The following is a 16,406-nucleotide window of genomic DNA, read 5'->3' as shown; positions in this document are numbered from 1 at the left end:
TTTTTTGTACCATTGTGTGGTCATGTCTCCAATGCTGGATTTTCTGCCTCATGAGCCATTTAATGCTTTTGCATTGAAAGAAAGAAGGAAGGACACATGTGATGCCTCACCTCCAGCATGAGAGAAGGCAAGGAAGGAATATCGCCTGCAAACACCAGCCGAGGCAGGGGGTGCTGTTCTTATTTGGTGCATGCCTCAAGTGGAGCTGCCATTTTTACGCCACGACTGTGACGACAATGCTTGTTCAGATGCATGCTTCTGCCACATACCAAATATTTTTATGCTAACAAACAGTTTAACCAACATGCAAGTGGCATGAAAATTAGTAATTTTAGAAAAAGTTACTATTTTCATTTGACTGGTTCTCAAAGTTGAATAATTTTGCACTGAACCATTAACAATGTTCATAGCTAGTATTTCAGTCCATATACCTTGTTACTGTAATCAGAAAGATTTTAACAATAAAGTTTCTGTGAATGAATGAATGAATGAATGAATGAATGAATGAATGAATGAATGAATTAATGATGTCAAGTGTACAGCCCTCACCTGCCCGTCGCATGGCCGTGCTGACTTCGGAGAAGGTGCTGAAGCGGTCACGGAAGGCAGCAAAGTCGTGCACTTCCTCGCGTGAAAGGCCAAGAATTGCAAACAGGCTGGTCGAGTAGTAACGACTCTTGGCCGCAGGCATCATGCCATCGTCCACGACGTCCCGCACAGTGGCTGGGGTGCGTTCCTGCTGGCTCTCCTCATGGCAGTAGTGGTCAAAAAGCAGCAGAAACACGAAAGTGGCCACCACAAAGCAGATCAGTGCTTCCATGATTGACACCCTACACAGCCGAAGACAAAATGTGAGCCGAGTAAATTGAGGCACGTACAGATGGAGCAAAATGAAAGGAAAGGTGAAGACCCACCATCTGCCTTATAACAAAGGTACAGCACTTCCATAGCTTTACCGAGCAAGTGCTTTAAGTCCACCAAAAGTACATGGCTTCAGAGGTTACCTTGATGCAACATTTCTGCAAAATTCTAGCCTCTGCAAACTTCTTACTTTCCTCACTTTGAGTGTTTGATCAACTCAGACTTTTGAATCTAGCTGCCAGCCCTCTGGTTAGCTCATTTCATATAACTGCCAGGGTACAGAGACGAAGAAGGCAACATGGAAAACATTGGACTTGCAACTGTCAATTTATTCAAATAAAACCACAAGCTAACAGTTTTACCAGTGCACCCAACCACTTCAACCATACCTGACTTAACAAATGTTTGGGCATTGCTCTAGATACAGTGACGTCAATTAATATGCTCAGAACTGCTCTTCAGCTCTGAATTGGCTTTGCCTGGCTATGAAATGGCTAAGTCAATTGAGCTTTGTCTCCCTGTGAGCACAGACAATGTTACTGTTCACTTTTTGTGATTTGTTAGGAGAGGTTGAATTGAGTTGCTATGAATGGCCTCTTTATGGTGTAGATTCTTATGTGACCGGTCCTGATGCGTCATACCTAGCTATCACTGCAAACTTGCCCATTTTGCATTGCTGTGGTTAGCACATAATTTGCATTATGGTGTGGGTTCAGTTCATAGAGGGCATGTGGATAAACAGGGGCCTCTGGCAGATTACTTTTTCTTGAAGTGCAGATAATCAAACTGGCATTGGTGACAAATCAGACTGGTCAATATACAATAAAGGTCACACTTGTTCCATAATATGCCAGTCACAAGATGGCATTTGAAACTTTAGACGTGCTACGGCCATCAACCCGTCAGGTTGACTGACATGCCACCATGAAGAAACATGATTGAAACTTTGCTTCAATGTGTCATCTATCACTTGCTAAGAGTGCTACAAACAGCGAACCTTGTTGAAAATAGATACCAATTGGAAATTTTCATTTGGTTTTGCTCAAACTGCATTCACACATCTGCCTTCTTGTTGTGGTGCTTGGGAAACCAGTGCTTCAGGCTTGTTCTCCGTGAGTGAGACAAAATGTAGCAGTTTCTCACCACTAATTCGTTCTGGATTCTGAATTATGATTCGCAGCGCAAAGAAATGCAGAGAAGGAAAACTAGGCATTACGACACGGCGCTTGTGTAGTAAAAAATAAATTAAATTATGGGCTTTTACGTGCCAAAAACACTTTCTGATTATGAGGCACGCCGTAGTGGGGGACTCCAGAAATTTGGCCACCTGGGGTTCTTTAACGTGCACCTAAATTTAAATACAGCACTTGTGTAGTCCCTACTTCTCCTCGTCCACGTCTTTTCTTGCACTTTTTATCATGACTCTGTTCAAACTCATCAAAGTAATCTGTCCTTGTTCTGCATTCTACAAGCCATAGGCAGTTTCACAAGGAGCATGATTAGGGTACTCTGATCAGAGGTTACATGAAAAGACAGTCAAGGGCACATTTGCCAAGGTTCAGAAAGGTTCAATTTATTATTGTTACATGTATCAACCTTGTTAGCCCCCTCAAAATTTTGCAGAATCATGCTACCATATTTATCCACCCTACTTATTCTTGCACCACGTGTCTCAACATTAAAAACTTCGGCTTGGTATGTTTGTTGACCTTTTTGCTAGCCATACCACACTGTCTTTACAGCGCAGCTAGAGATACCCTCGTTATATCAGCCAGTGCTAGATTACTAGCATTTCCGCCTCTGTCGTGTATAGTTCCACTTCTGACATCTGAAAAATACTTACAGCTTCACAATTTATTAAAAAAAAAAAAGAAAGCTATTCATTATTATTCGCCTATGCCGTTTTTTAACGAGCTGCCCATTTGCGCCATTTACAGTGGCAGCTAAAAAAGAACATGGTAATACAACGCTCCTGAATCTAGCAATTTCCACACGGAACCAAACTAGAGACAAGAGACAGTGGATTCTAAGAATCACTTATAGACATAGAAGCTTATATATGCTTTTTTTTCTCTCTCTCTCTCAACTATACGTACAGGTCCTGGGGTCGATGAATTTGAAATTAATGTGCGGCAATAGTGCACAGCTGTTCACTGCAGGCGCGGCATCAGGCTTCTCCTTCTGCGATCACTCGACACACGCGCGACGAGACACAGCTGCAGGAATTTCGAAGCGTTCCGCTCGCAGCCGAGCTCATCGCCGGAGAATTCGGGTCGCTGCGCCAGCTTTGTACGCACTATTCAGTATACCGGCCATTTTCGCAGCGAAGGCCAAATGTTAACAAGAAGGTACTATGCCCACTTTTATGTAAAGAGTGTTTTGTATTCGTTTGTGGCATGCGCTGTGCAGCTACTGCTGCTCTCTGCGTCTCCGTCTGACTGGCTTGAAACTTTGCCACGCAACGCACAAAAAGCAGTAAGTACTACAACAGTACACTCATGGTACACACAGCCAATCAAATAACTACGATCACGACACAAGCACTGTAGCACAGGCTGTAGGTCTGACGGGAGCGCTGACTCGAAAACAAAAACTGCGGGTACAGTGAACAGTTCACTGCACTGCGGGATTGCCGCGGCTCGAAACACGGCTACATTCGGCTATGCGAAGGGGCGTGGTTGGCATTGGCCATAGACACGACCTACTGTATAAGGGGCGACCTGCGCGTGCGGCGCTGCGCCAGCGCCGCCGATTTGCTTTTGCTTGTGTGGCTTTTTTTTAGTTTTCCAAACCGCCGCCACGAACAGTGGCGCTAGTGCTCACCCCCCCCCCCCCCCCCACGTACTCCCACCCCGTAGCCGGCCGCACGCACGGGCAGCAAGCATTTCAGCGAGAGCACGGAAGGACGCAAACGCACGTGCGCGAGACGGTCGATTAGCTGAGTGCTTGGTGATCTGTTGGTGTTGCTAGATCTTGATTACCAGATTCTATTTCAGCGATTCTCAGCCCCGTGGGCGCCGGCTTTCGCGTTTGCGCCAACTTCAAGCACGATGGTTTACTGCTGCGTGCCGTTGTGCAAGTCAAGCGGCCGAGCATCAAGAGGAATTTCATTTCATGAGTTCCCCGTGACCGATATTAGGAACCAATGCTTGAAACCTTAACAATTCTGTACAAAAAAAAAAAAAAAAGGCTGGGGCTTAGCTAAGGTTAAGCCTGGATATCTCGAAGCGAAAAGGTTCGGTGATGCTTATGGTTTAGCTTATGGTTATGCTTTACGATTTAGCCTATGGTTATGCTTACGGTTTAACTTATGGATATGCTTATGGTGTAATTAAGTTATGGGTATGCTTAGGGTTTAGGTTTGTGATTTAGCCTATGGTTATGCTTACGGTTTCACTTATGGATATGCTTACGGTTTAGCCGGGAGCTTATGGTTATGCTATACGTGTGCCTTGTTATAGTTATGCAAATTGCTTATCAATGATATATACCATAAGTTATGCATGATTATTAAACTTCTTTATTCATCATTGTTGGGCACATTGTCTTGCGATTTCTGTACAGCCATAAACACAGCTCTCTGTATCGGTAGTATACCTCTCCTTCCATGTTGAATGCGCACGCCTATTCACTGGCAAGCGGTTATATAGTCGGCCTCCGCGATAAACACGCGCTTGCGGCGAACGTCAAACGATGACGCATAGCGCGCGGCAGTGGCCACATGCGTCGACTCCGAATTCAGACATTTCAGACATACGCCGAGCCAATTCAGACATACGCCGGCTCGCGCGAAGCGCGGTGTTGACCAGCGTAGCGAAGCTTTTCGCTTGAAAAGCCCAGCTCCAGAAAAGTGCTTAAAGTGTAGTGATTGTCTGTGTGATGGCACAACAAATCGTCCTTCGAATTTTTCAAACTAGACTTTTGTTATCATTTGGTAAAGCGGCGTAAATGGCGCGCGTAAAGCGGTTAAAGCGGCGCGGCAGTGGCCAACTGCGTCGACTCCAAACACGCTTACGGAGCCAATCCCGACATAGCCGGCTCGCGCGAAGCGCGGTGTTGACTAGCGTAGTGAAGCTTTTCGCTTCAAAAGCCCAACTCCAGAAAAGTGCTTAAAGTGTAGTGACTGTCTGTGTGATGGCACGACAAAGCGCCTTTGGAATTTTTCAAGCTAGACTTTCGCTATCATTTGGTAAAGCAGCGTGTAATTAAATACGTCAATAACAGCACATTTTTACGATTGTGGCATGCACTGCAATTAACCTACTCGCGTTCTGCCGCGCTCTCAACGGCACATTACTTCAGTGAACGTGCCGAATGCAGCAAAGGAACGCGTGGGCCCTGAAAAGCGGTACGTAGTGCGTTCATTGCGTCTGGCTCGATCGGGACTAGCGAAACCTACGGGAGAATGAACTGCGGGCGCGCTCAGGCCTCGGCTAGCGCGGAAATTGCACACCAGACCTTATTGGCACCACAGCACTAACCAACATTTTAGCAGGCAATGAGGGGAGAAAAATCTCTAAGGGATTACACTATGTCAATCCTAGCAGCCGCGCGGCCGCGCCTTCAAAGTAGTTTCAAGCTTCATTGCACTGCACAGCGAAGATACCAAATATCTGGGGCATGTATCACATGTACCGCCGCGCATTTTTCTAGCCGCACCCTGTCATAACGTGAAATGCCGAGTTTACTGCAGCTCCTCTACGAATTTTTACCGTCATCGCAGTACTCCTGAAGGCAGGGCTGGAGTGTTTCGGGCGTTGCTGTGAGGGTGAGCACTAGCGGCCTCTACCGGCACGCTTGGTCCCTACTCAATGATCACGTGGTATTTCTTCGGCCGCGCGCTGCCATAGGCGACCACGGGATGCGCAGGTCGCTCTTTGTACAGTAGGTCGTGGCCATAGAGTTTCATATTAGTATACCTAGAGGCAAATCTGGCGCTGCGATCGTTCAACCATCATGGTCATAGAGTTTCTCACTATAATACCTAGAGGGAAATCTGGCGCCACCGTCTATGGGAGTTTCTTAAGGGGGCACCGTGCCGTCATGGGAATGCCGGTATTGGCCTCGAGCTCCACCACTGGAAAAGCTGGCGCCACCGTCGGCGTGACGTGCTAGGAGGGATCACGTGGACATAGCGGCCGCGTCGGCTGCTTCGGGCGCGCCGAAGCGAGCTGAAAACGAGAGTTTAAATTCCCTCGTACGCTGCGGTTCTCATTTAGTGGCGAGATTTGCCCGCTTCGAGTGTCTCCTTTACAACGCTTGAAAGCACTACAATAGGTAGTGGCTGCCTTTGAAGGCGCACAGCATGGTAGGCTACTGCTCGGTGCCGCAATGCCGAACGCACGCAACGGAGCACGGTGTCAGCCTTATTCACACGTAGCCGCAGGACAAGAAGCTGTATGAAGCTTGGCTCGCGAAACATAAAACCGGCAAACAGTCATCGGCTACAACTCGGGTATGCAGCAAGCATAGACGCGAGGAAGATTTCGGCTACGGCGCCCGGTCTGCGATGTTCTGAAAACGCGCACTGAGACGCTCGCCCGAGTCCGCTGCCCGACTAATGTCATGACGGTTTGGTCTATGAATTTGTCGATGCTATAGATACTGGCAAGTTCAGTGGAGTGGAAAGGCAGCGGTAAGAAGCACACTAAAAGAAAGCATGGCATATGGTCATGTTTGTGTTATGAATTAATGCACTGGATTACAAAAAAGGAGCAGCGGGGAATTGCACGCTGAGAACACCGATAAACATACAGTGCGACGCAACTCGAGAAATAGTATTGAAAGGTCAAAGAATTTAGTAGAAAAAAAAGATTGAATCGTCGCGACGGCACATCACAGTCCCCGTAGGCGTCGAAGTCTCTACAACGAAATTATTTTTGAACAGCTCTGATAGCGCCCACGCAACAATGGTTGCTTGTATACTGTCAAATGCTCATATTCTGCGGCCTAAAGCTCATGGCACGGTGCGAAAACGCGCGCGCGGAGAAAGCGAAACAGTGCGCGGACAAGCATGCAGACGCGCAGTCGGTCGCTGCGAATCTGCGCGATCGCTGCATTGAGGCTTCATTCTATTACGCTCCATTTAGTTATACAAACACTATAAGAACATATTTCAGATAGTTTGCTCTCAGCATTTCCCTACCTTTCACGTAAGAAGCCGGTTCGGGAGACTCCATCGCGGCGACTGCGCGCAGTGGCGTTCACTGTACGTATTCGGTAAAGAGATAGCGTCTGTAAACGATTGTGTGCTTTCAGTTTGCCCAACATTATTATTTAGACAGTAAGAAACTTCTCTCGTTTCGAAAGTACTTACAGAAATGTCCGGGAGAGCTCGCGCGTGATGTTTTCAGTGAGCGCTGACAGCAAAACCCATGAGGAGCGCGCCACGTGATCCCTCATACTACGCCAGCGAGGCGCTTCCGATAGATGGCGACTCCGTAACTCCTCGCCGCCAATATGTGTCTGCGAGGCTCGTGTTGGCTGGTGTTGTAAAAGGCTTCGTCTAAAACGTGGATATGGCTACGCAAATAACGCGTTCTCAAAGTAAAATCTTCATAAAATGTTTCCATTCACACATATTACATCTTTACTCACCCACCATGCATGACCAAGCGAAGAAAAACAAGAACAGACGACCAACTGTTTCAAAGCGAGCGCGAACCTTGTCGTCTGTCCTCCAACTTTAGCGGCCCGCTGATACTTTTTACGTAACATGTAGTCGTACACACAATAACAAGTTCTCATAGTTAAAGAAAACATGTTTTCACGTAATAATAAAGCTAAAACAGCTTTTCACGTGCTGTTTTAGTAGAAAATGAATCATTGTGACAGACGGAACGGTACTTGCCAAGCGCGTCTTCTGCCGGCGTTGCGCGTACCCGGTGGTTCGAACGGGTGCGTTGCGTTCACCCAAATAGCCAACTTGTTACTGATTTGGCTTGGCTCCCGTTGGATTTTTAAAAGGCGGCGGTAGTGCGCTTTGGACATTTCTTGAATCTCTTGTGAGCGTCTGTGAAACAGGGCGTAACCTTTCTCTATGGTGAAACCTTTTCGAGGTGTTTCTGCGTTGTATTTTCGATTTAAGTAGTATTCGCTGCCGTGGTTAGTTTGTTTGGCTGGTTAGTACATGTGCAAACGGTCTTTTGTGATGTTCTGGAGTTGTGGAAGGTCGTCGCCCCTATTGCAAGTACTTGCGTTGTCGCGACATCATTCGAACACTATACGATCAGAGCAGAAACAAGTGCTATAACCTACCCCGGTGGTTGTGTAGGCGTCAGCTCTCAAAGTATTGGGCAATGCACGGTAGGAGCCGTTTTATCTGCGGATGCGTACTTGCACCAACTCTGACGAAACTCTGATCATTCGGGACCTATGAAAGCAGTGCTGTGTTTTTGTTCCCTGCTTAGTTCGCCTGTGTACATACTCGCCTGAATGTGTGCTATTGTGATTTGTAAGTTTTCCCCCGTCGGTCTGTACCAGATACCTCGCACTCAGTTGCTTGTCACCTGTGGTCGTTTTATAACTTTGCTGCAGAATTTGGGAAGGAACTTGGGAAGGAAGTCGTGAAGCTTTACTCCCGAAAAGCGCTTGTACGTCCATAGAATTTACAGTTCAAATGCAACACATATCCTCATTTAAATTTTAGAAGAATTTATAATTTCAGTAAATTGAAATTGCAGATAAACAGAATACAATAAATTGAAGATTTCTGTATGCACACCAAATAAGTTCTGGAAAGTAAAACGGTTTGTTACATTAAAGTTCAATATATGGAGGTCTAATTGTACAAAATTGATTGATATAGGGGTTGATTGGTTACAGGGTGTGCATATTCACATGCCTGCTTCCTTAGTCAGTCGTTCCGTGCCGGTCTACTTGGGCAATAAACCAAGCAACAGTGTTAATGTTTTTGAACTGTTCATATATCGGGAGCACACCAAGAAGCTTATCTAAAACCTCCAGGCATATGGTGACTTTCTGTTCCAAAAGAAAAAAAAGTAATAGTAATAATTTGTACAGTGGCATAGCAGAGTGAACAAACAAAAAAGCTGTCTTTTTAAGACAATGCTACATTTTTCTTTCCTAATTGCAGCAGCCGTGCAAGGTGTTCTAGATCAGTTACAATATTTGAAAATTCATTGTGATGAGCCAGTCTGTTTCCCTTAGTGTTATAATGGCCTCATATTCTTGCAAAGTTAATCATATTACTCCTGTATCCTTACTACATTGAACTCCTGAAATGTTTTATCCCAGCCACTGCTCCTCATCCACCATGCTGCTTCTGCTTAATAGTTCTCAAGGCAATTATATTGCCCTCCTCTCCCTATTATTCAGGCAGAGAAACAGATCCACATGGCCATCACAAACTAATTTTCACTTGCACATGCCCTGACATTCAAAACATTGCAGTTGAGCTAGAAGCTAGAGGGAAGCTAGAATTAGCACTAGTGAAATGTGAAGGTTGTTAGCAAAGGTGCCCACAGTGTGTGAGGCCACAGTTTATGTGAAGATAAAAGTTTTGAGAAAAATTATATAAATTTTGCAGTTGATATTGTTGTTTTATTAATGCTGCTCTTGCTTTAGTTATCCTTTTTTTTTAGTTACCATATGTGTTAAATGTCACAGCATTTGATATTATAGCATTGACATATATCAGTGGGTGGGGGGTCCTCATCTGGATAGTTCATTTCTAATGCATACACTTTGCCTGGCTTGTTCGCGTTGCCAACACCTACTGTATTACTTTGCAATTAAAACCTTCACAATTGTTTTTCGCACAAAAATAAAACAAGCAGTCTAAAAATGTTCCTTTGTCTCGTGCAATATAGCGCTCCTCTCACCTAAAGCTGTATGTTCTCGAGACACAAGTAAACAGCTACATGTTAGCTGCAAAACCTCTTAAATTTGCAACAATATCGAATATATTGAGACAAAAAAAATATCTTGGTGAACATATTGCTGCAGATGCTGACCAGCACATGAGTAGTGCTTTTTTATTACAAACATTTAATCACATTGCAGAGAGTGTGTACCACTTAAATCACAATCATTTTATTGAGATATTTTTGTGTCATTTGCATGTGGGAGAAGCAGGAAATAGTAAGCTGACTCTGCCTTAAAGCAAACATATGCATGAGAGAGCGCTTAAAGCATTACTTGTTCAAACCGAGGCTTTGGTGTCTAGACTTCACGACGAAGAGAGTAAAATGTGAGGTCACTTACCCTGTATTCTGAAACCATCTATGACTGGAAGCTTCATTCCACTGAGCTGAGCGCAGTGCCACCCCTAGACTGAAGACGACGCTGTGTTTCACAGTAATTGACATGAAGTTTAATTAAAGCTAAGCAACCGCCTCTGTCAAGGAGCGGGGCTGCTGTGCATTTGTATCCAGGTGGAGTGTTGAGTGGAGAATACGGGAGTTAGTCATCTATACCTATCCTCCAGCCTCTTAAGAGATTTCCTACAACATTTAAGCTCAGCCTTTCTGTTTTTTCTTACAGCATGGTTATTACAGGTGGTACAAAACATTCCATTGTACAGTTTATATAATTCTTTGGGAAAACATCCATCATCTCACTAAACAGGAATAGGCTCAATAGGTTCACTGGTATCATCTATAGTGTTTCCATCCAAGACCTGTTGCTATTACACGGCATTGCAGACATTCAGTGACGTAGCCAGAAATTTATTTCAGGGAAGGATTCTCCACTGGCCACTACCACTCCCCCATCACCTCTCTCTCTCGCACTATATAAATGTGTGGAGGGTTTTACATCACACCAAGACAAACTCCTAGCACTCCCCGGACACGAATGCTTTAGCAATGAGGATGCACATTTTTACGTTGCCAAAACAACTTTGCTTAACTTCTGACAAAAGTTTTTCATTGCTAAGGCATGCAGCCACTACGCCTAAAATTATGCTATCATCCTTGTGCTGTTTTTAAAAATGACTATATTAAAAATAACATTTTGTTTACAAATTGATGTATTTATATAATGTATATTATGACCTTGTTGGTACATTACTTAGGAAAGCGAGCTGTGCTAAAAACATGACAGTGCTCTGTCTTGTGTCTTCTTGTTTGCAGCCCAGACTTGTTGCAGCCCAAATAACAGTGGAGGTCAGCATTATTACCAGATTTGCTAGTGAGTGGTTCAGCCATGGCTGTGTATGGAAGAGAGCGGGCACTATTTTGCAAGTCGCCTATTACTTACTTGCAGGCATTATGGGCATGCTTCCCTGACACCTGCCTATTTTAAAGACAGCAGAGCAGCAAGCACAGCACATGCTATGACAGGGTAGGTGAATCTCGGCTAAAGCAACTGGCCACGGCTATCTGGTGTAGAGCGATCGAGCAGTGATGAGACAATCCCCCTATGTTCCATAATTTTTCACTTCATTCTTGATGCCCTTAATGCGCGTCACCACCCTAGCCCCCTTACCGTATCCATCTCCCCACTCCCTGGAGCTCTCTGAAACTCTTTTCAGCTAATCACTGTCCCACTTTTCAACATTCGCGGGGTTGTTGAATGACACAGCATTCTCTAACATGCCTATATTTATGTTTCTGTGTGGACATCGAAGCCATTTACCTAGCTCCCCTAGTTTGTTGTGGCGGCTTCTTAGCTTCCCTGGTCCAGCACCCCATCCTTGATATAAATTGCCGCGCGCAAATCAGCATTCTGTAGGCCTTTCTTTCTTGTCCCAATTTCTCTCCATTTTTTCATTCTTAGCAGTATGTACAAACTAGCCTGAGAGCAAGCTCTTCTGAAGTTTATTAACATAATGAAAGTCAGAGTCAATTGAAAGTAAAAGAAGAAAAAAAAAGGTGGGGGGAGTGTTTTTTATGAGTTTTCTAAACAAGCAAGTTGTAATATAAGTAAGTTGTATAATAGCAAGCACCAAGTATGAAAGAATAAAAAACGCATTTGCACTTCTCGTCTGATGAAATTTACTGTGCTTTTACAGAAATGAAAATCATTGAAAAGGAAGTTAGTGTTTACATTGAGATACGAGCACGTAATCTGTAAGCCTCGTAAGCTTATGTCAAGTAAAACAACATGAAATCCTGAGAGATTGAGCTTCTCAAGTACACGTGTTATAATAGGAACACCAACCTTCTTCAGGATGATAAAAGCACTGTAGATCAAGGTTCTCCACGTAGTGGAAACATTGTTAAATCTGTTAAGATGTGAATGTGGGCAAGTTGGTAACAAATTTCTAACTTGCTAAAGCACATTACTGTCCTCATCGAACTAATAACTATAGTTTCTTGTACATGTGTCTTGATCACATTCAGCACAACACTATGCATTTTTATCTTTCTTTAATACATTCTGTAGCCCCTCAATGGATTCAAGATGCTAGAAACCTATGTTGAACTACAAAGTGCTTGCCATTAGAAAAGACAAGAAGTCAGTTCCTGTGTTAGAAATATTTATTAGTTAGAGAAAGGCTAAAATTTAGTATGAACATTAGCCATGTCTTGAAGTTTTCATCCTACTCATTTTACAGTTGAAGCTAGCTTGCTTCTCAGGTTACTTGTGCTTAGAATTAAAGCATAACAAACAGATGAATGGCTTGCCGAAGCGTTATTCACAGAAAGTGGTCACTTTTCTCACTCTCACCGTAGTGTTTGGGCTATTGCTGGTACTGTTGGCCGCATAGCAGCCAGTGCAGTGCCACTGAGTGTCGTGTGCCGATGTGCCAGTTTTTCTTAGCATGTGGACACTTCTCCCACGAGTTTCTTCGATGTTGTCTTGACGAGGGCCGAACAGTGAATGAGCCAGTTCATCTTGAAATTTTATAATTGGCGTAGAGTTTCCTTCAAGCATGCCACGAATGTTCCACGCATTTATGATGGCACTTCCAACAAGCAACTCAACAGCTACCTTTCTGTACCACTTGAGTCCTTTTCTAAAGCAGTTGTGGTATAACGTCATTTGGTCACTATAGTCGACGCCCTTTTTTGCTGCATTGTAATCGAGACCGGCCTGATGTTTCATGATTGGTGCGCCGTCCCTTGTTTTCTTCCCACTGTCCACCAAAGTTGCTTCATATTTGGCGACAGGTGTGAGTATCAGAACAGGCCTCTTGTCCATCCACTTCAGTGCCTTCACTCCATTTTTGGACTGAAGTCCGGTAACACTGCCATTTGCAACCTTTACTTCAGTGAGATCTTTTGGCAGCCCTTTCCTCACTGAGCGAACTGTGCCACGAATGAAAGTGTCTTCCTTTAGAAGGCGAAGAGTGAGCGGCAAGCTCATGTAGAAGTTGTCTACGTACAGCAGGCACGCGACTTCCTTGTAATTTTGCAGGAGTTTCAAGCATACATCTTCGGCATGTCCGATGCCAACTGTTCAGTCACACTTTCCGGCATATACATCAACCTTTAGCCTGTAACCGTCTTTGGTACATGCCTTGAACAGCCTGACTCTGTAAGAACGAAAGTCTGCCACGCCATGGCACTATTGTTTCATCTATCACAACCTCCTTTCCCGGCTCAAGCACAGTGGCAAATATTTTGGTTCAATTTCTCTACCAGAGGATGAATCTTAAAGACATGATCCTGCAACTCTGCAACCAGTTAATTGTCCGCAAAATGCCGGAACCTCAAAAGTAGGGAAAAGGCGGTCACGGCTCATATTTTGACGAATGAGTTCAACACCATAGTTACTTTTTGCCCAGTAGTGACTCAGATAGGAAGATGGACGAGATTAATACAAATTGGTATTCCAACAAATGCTTTCGTTTGTTGGAGATTGGTTTCCATCCAATTTTTCAACTTTGATTTAGATTTGGGAGTAGGAAGACCGAGGAGACCAATACAAATCAGTATTCGAATAAATGCTTTCATTTCTTTGGCATTGGTTTCCGTCCAATTTTTCAACCGTGATTTAGATTTAGGAGTAGTTGACTTGAACACTTGTTGTGTGAACCTGTTTGTTTCATTGACCATCATTTGCCAAATGTCATCCGTAATAAACAGTGAACATAAAGATGGGGCATAACGGCTAGATGGCAACTGAATGATAGTGGGCGGCCTAGAGTGTGGTGTCACACTAGGCGAAGTGGTTGTTGCCGGTGTCCATTTCTCTAGAGATGGGCTGAGAGAAATGAGAGCATCGTATCCTGAATCATTCACCTCAGAATCATCAGTCAGGTCTGGCTCTCCATTCGACATGCTGGCTGAGGTCTGTGATGGTTCGTAAACACTATCTTTCTCACTGATTTCACTGTCTGTCCACTGCTGAACATCTGACACTGAAGCACTTGACTCATCCGCTGGTGATCGCGAAGTTGCTGGTGCATTCTTCTGGCCCAAAACGAAGTTTATTTGTTTCCTCTGCATTGTGCTTTTTTTTTGCATCCATAAGGGGCATGAGGATCTATCTATGAGACACGCTGAAAAGTTTGGGAGTAGCAAGAAAAATGCAGGTACTTATTCCAACGGCACGTATTTCAAGAACTGCGGCGAAAAGTTTGCAAGAAACCCAACTGAGAAATGTGCCGCCACTCCACTCTCCGAAACAAACATGCCACCCCATGTCCAGTGCAGTAAAAAGATATATTAGTTGCAATTTCAAACCTAAGATGGCAACACAAGAGCGAGAATTCTTGCGGGTGGGTCACTGGTGAGTCACGCCGCACACAGCATAAAAACGTTTTCATTGAGTGCATCGTGGATTGCCAGTGGGTCATAGCATTTAACATCAGACAAGTAGCCTACTGGCTATCTATAACCTCACACAACAAAAATCGTACCTCTGAGTTCAAGTGTCATAATGTTATCGCAGCAGCAAGCAGATGAATGCCCGTAACTGTGCTGCTGCATAGGAGCACAGGCTGTGCTGTGATGGGACTCAGAGTAACACGTGACTTAGATTCAAGGCAGCATCAGTTATTTGTTGAATCTGTTGCTTCAGTGGACTAATTAAAGTTTAGAGAAATAATGAAAAATACAACCCGAATGTCTGGGTGCTTTTGTTTTACTTCGCACTGTAGCAAGAGAGATGAATTTCTGTTTCGTCTCCTTTTTCCGACGTTTGCACGCGCGCAGAGAACGAAACTATACGTCATTGTCTACTGTGTTCCAGCATTGCGATCATGCTCTTTCATCCTCTCGCGTTTGCCTCAGTGCTGGGGCACTGACTTATACCGCTAATCACGTGTTCTCGTGTAGAGTGCGCATTATCGTCCGCTACAGGAAACGAGACAAGCGCAAGAGCTCGCGCGACACCGTCACCGGAAGTGTGCCGGTGACGGTGAAAAAAAGAAGACGGCAGGGTATACCCGCCGCGCGACCCCTCGGCTCCGGTATGGGAGAACGCAGTGAAGGAAATTTGCTTACACAGGCGAAACGGGGAAAGTCGAGAGAGTGTTTATATAGGCGGCGACGTTCGCCTCCTGAAATCATGTGTTCGCGGCACTTCAATCATTCTCTCTCTGCTGTTAATGAACCAATTTGAAAAATGCTTGCGGTAGAACACTTCTTAGAGGGCACGTAACAACTTTCAGCGTATAACCAAAATTTGTTATGTAGCCTGTGAGGGGCCCTTTAAAACAAACTCGGTAAAAATCGGGTGGACCGTGGGATGCTGTTACAGCTGCGTCGAGCTTCACAGCCCTCTACACAAGTATTGCTGTGAAGCCTGTGGCAGAAATAGAGTTTTATTAAAGCAAATGACTGCATAGAGCGCGCTCTCGTGTTGTGCTACGTGAATTAAATCATTCGTTTCATGCCTGCACAAACGTTTGCATCTCGAGTGGATTTCGAGCACACCGTATAATAATGTGCAGTTCCGTCGTGCTTCGCAGCACTATACACAAGCACTGCCGTAAAGCTAGTGGCAAAAGTACGATGTCATGAAACCAGATCAATGCATATACCACGCTCTTTTGGTGCGCTGCGTGAATGGAAACATTGCTTGCCTGCCTGCACAAACGTTTGCATCTCGAGTTAATATCAAACAAACCATATAATATGTGCAGTTTTGTCGAGCGCTTCACCGCACTGCATGCAAGCATTGCCGTAAAGCCTGTAGTATAACTAGGGTTTCATGAAGTCAAATTAATGCGCAAACCTCGCACTTGTGGTGTACAACGTAAACAAAGAATTCGTTGCCATGTCTCCGCAGTAGTTGGTCACGTTGATTTGTGTGAGCATATAGGTTCATGTGCTCCATCTACCTCTGTGATGAGAAAATAAGCAAGAATATATCGGCTGCTATGTGTCGATGCATATGCTTTTTATTACAAAGTGTAGGAGCAGTACATCTTACTGCATGAGTAAACCACTCATGGAAACAGTACGTTCCTTGAACATTGTAGCTATTTAATAGGCTACTTAGCGCGCTATATTGGAAGTTGCAATTTTTTTTCTGTTCGCAAAATTCAATAACTCGATGCTTTTTCTAAAAGCAAAAAATTATAAATTTCGCAATGATACGTATGCTGCGTCAGTAAGTAGGCAGCACATAATTAGGCTAAACCAGAGGAATATCTGCAGGTAGGGATTTATACACATGTACAAAGTATT

The 16,406-nt window shown here is 44.5% G+C and overlaps 1 protein-coding gene across 2 annotated transcripts in view; it reads right to left on the bottom strand.

The window, feature by feature from the left end:
• Positions 1-7,329, bottom strand: part of LOC142576725 (uncharacterized) — a 58,677-nt gene extending 51,348 nt beyond the window's left edge. The window contains exons 1-2 of one of the 2 annotated variants that reach the window (XM_075686983.1): positions 7,178-7,329; positions 550-830 (exon numbers count right to left, since the gene is read on the bottom strand). In XM_075686983.1, coding sequence (XP_075543098.1) covers positions 550-830; positions 7,178-7,263 — 367 coding nt within the window. In that variant the 5' untranslated portion in view covers positions 7,264-7,329. Of the gene's footprint in view, positions 1-549; positions 831-2,957; positions 3,544-7,177 lie in introns of those variants that run through there. The other variant, XM_075686984.1, reaches the window with a different exon arrangement.
• Positions 7,330-16,406: the final 9,077 nt, after the last annotated feature.

The sequence above is a fragment of the Dermacentor variabilis genome, chromosome 3, assembly GCF_050947875.1.
Source record: "Dermacentor variabilis isolate Ectoservices chromosome 3, ASM5094787v1, whole genome shotgun sequence".
NCBI classification, from domain to species: Eukaryota; Metazoa; Arthropoda; class Arachnida; order Ixodida; family Ixodidae; genus Dermacentor; species Dermacentor variabilis.
The sequence above is the reverse complement of the archived record's forward strand: the minus strand, read 5'-3'. Positions and strand labels throughout refer to the sequence as shown.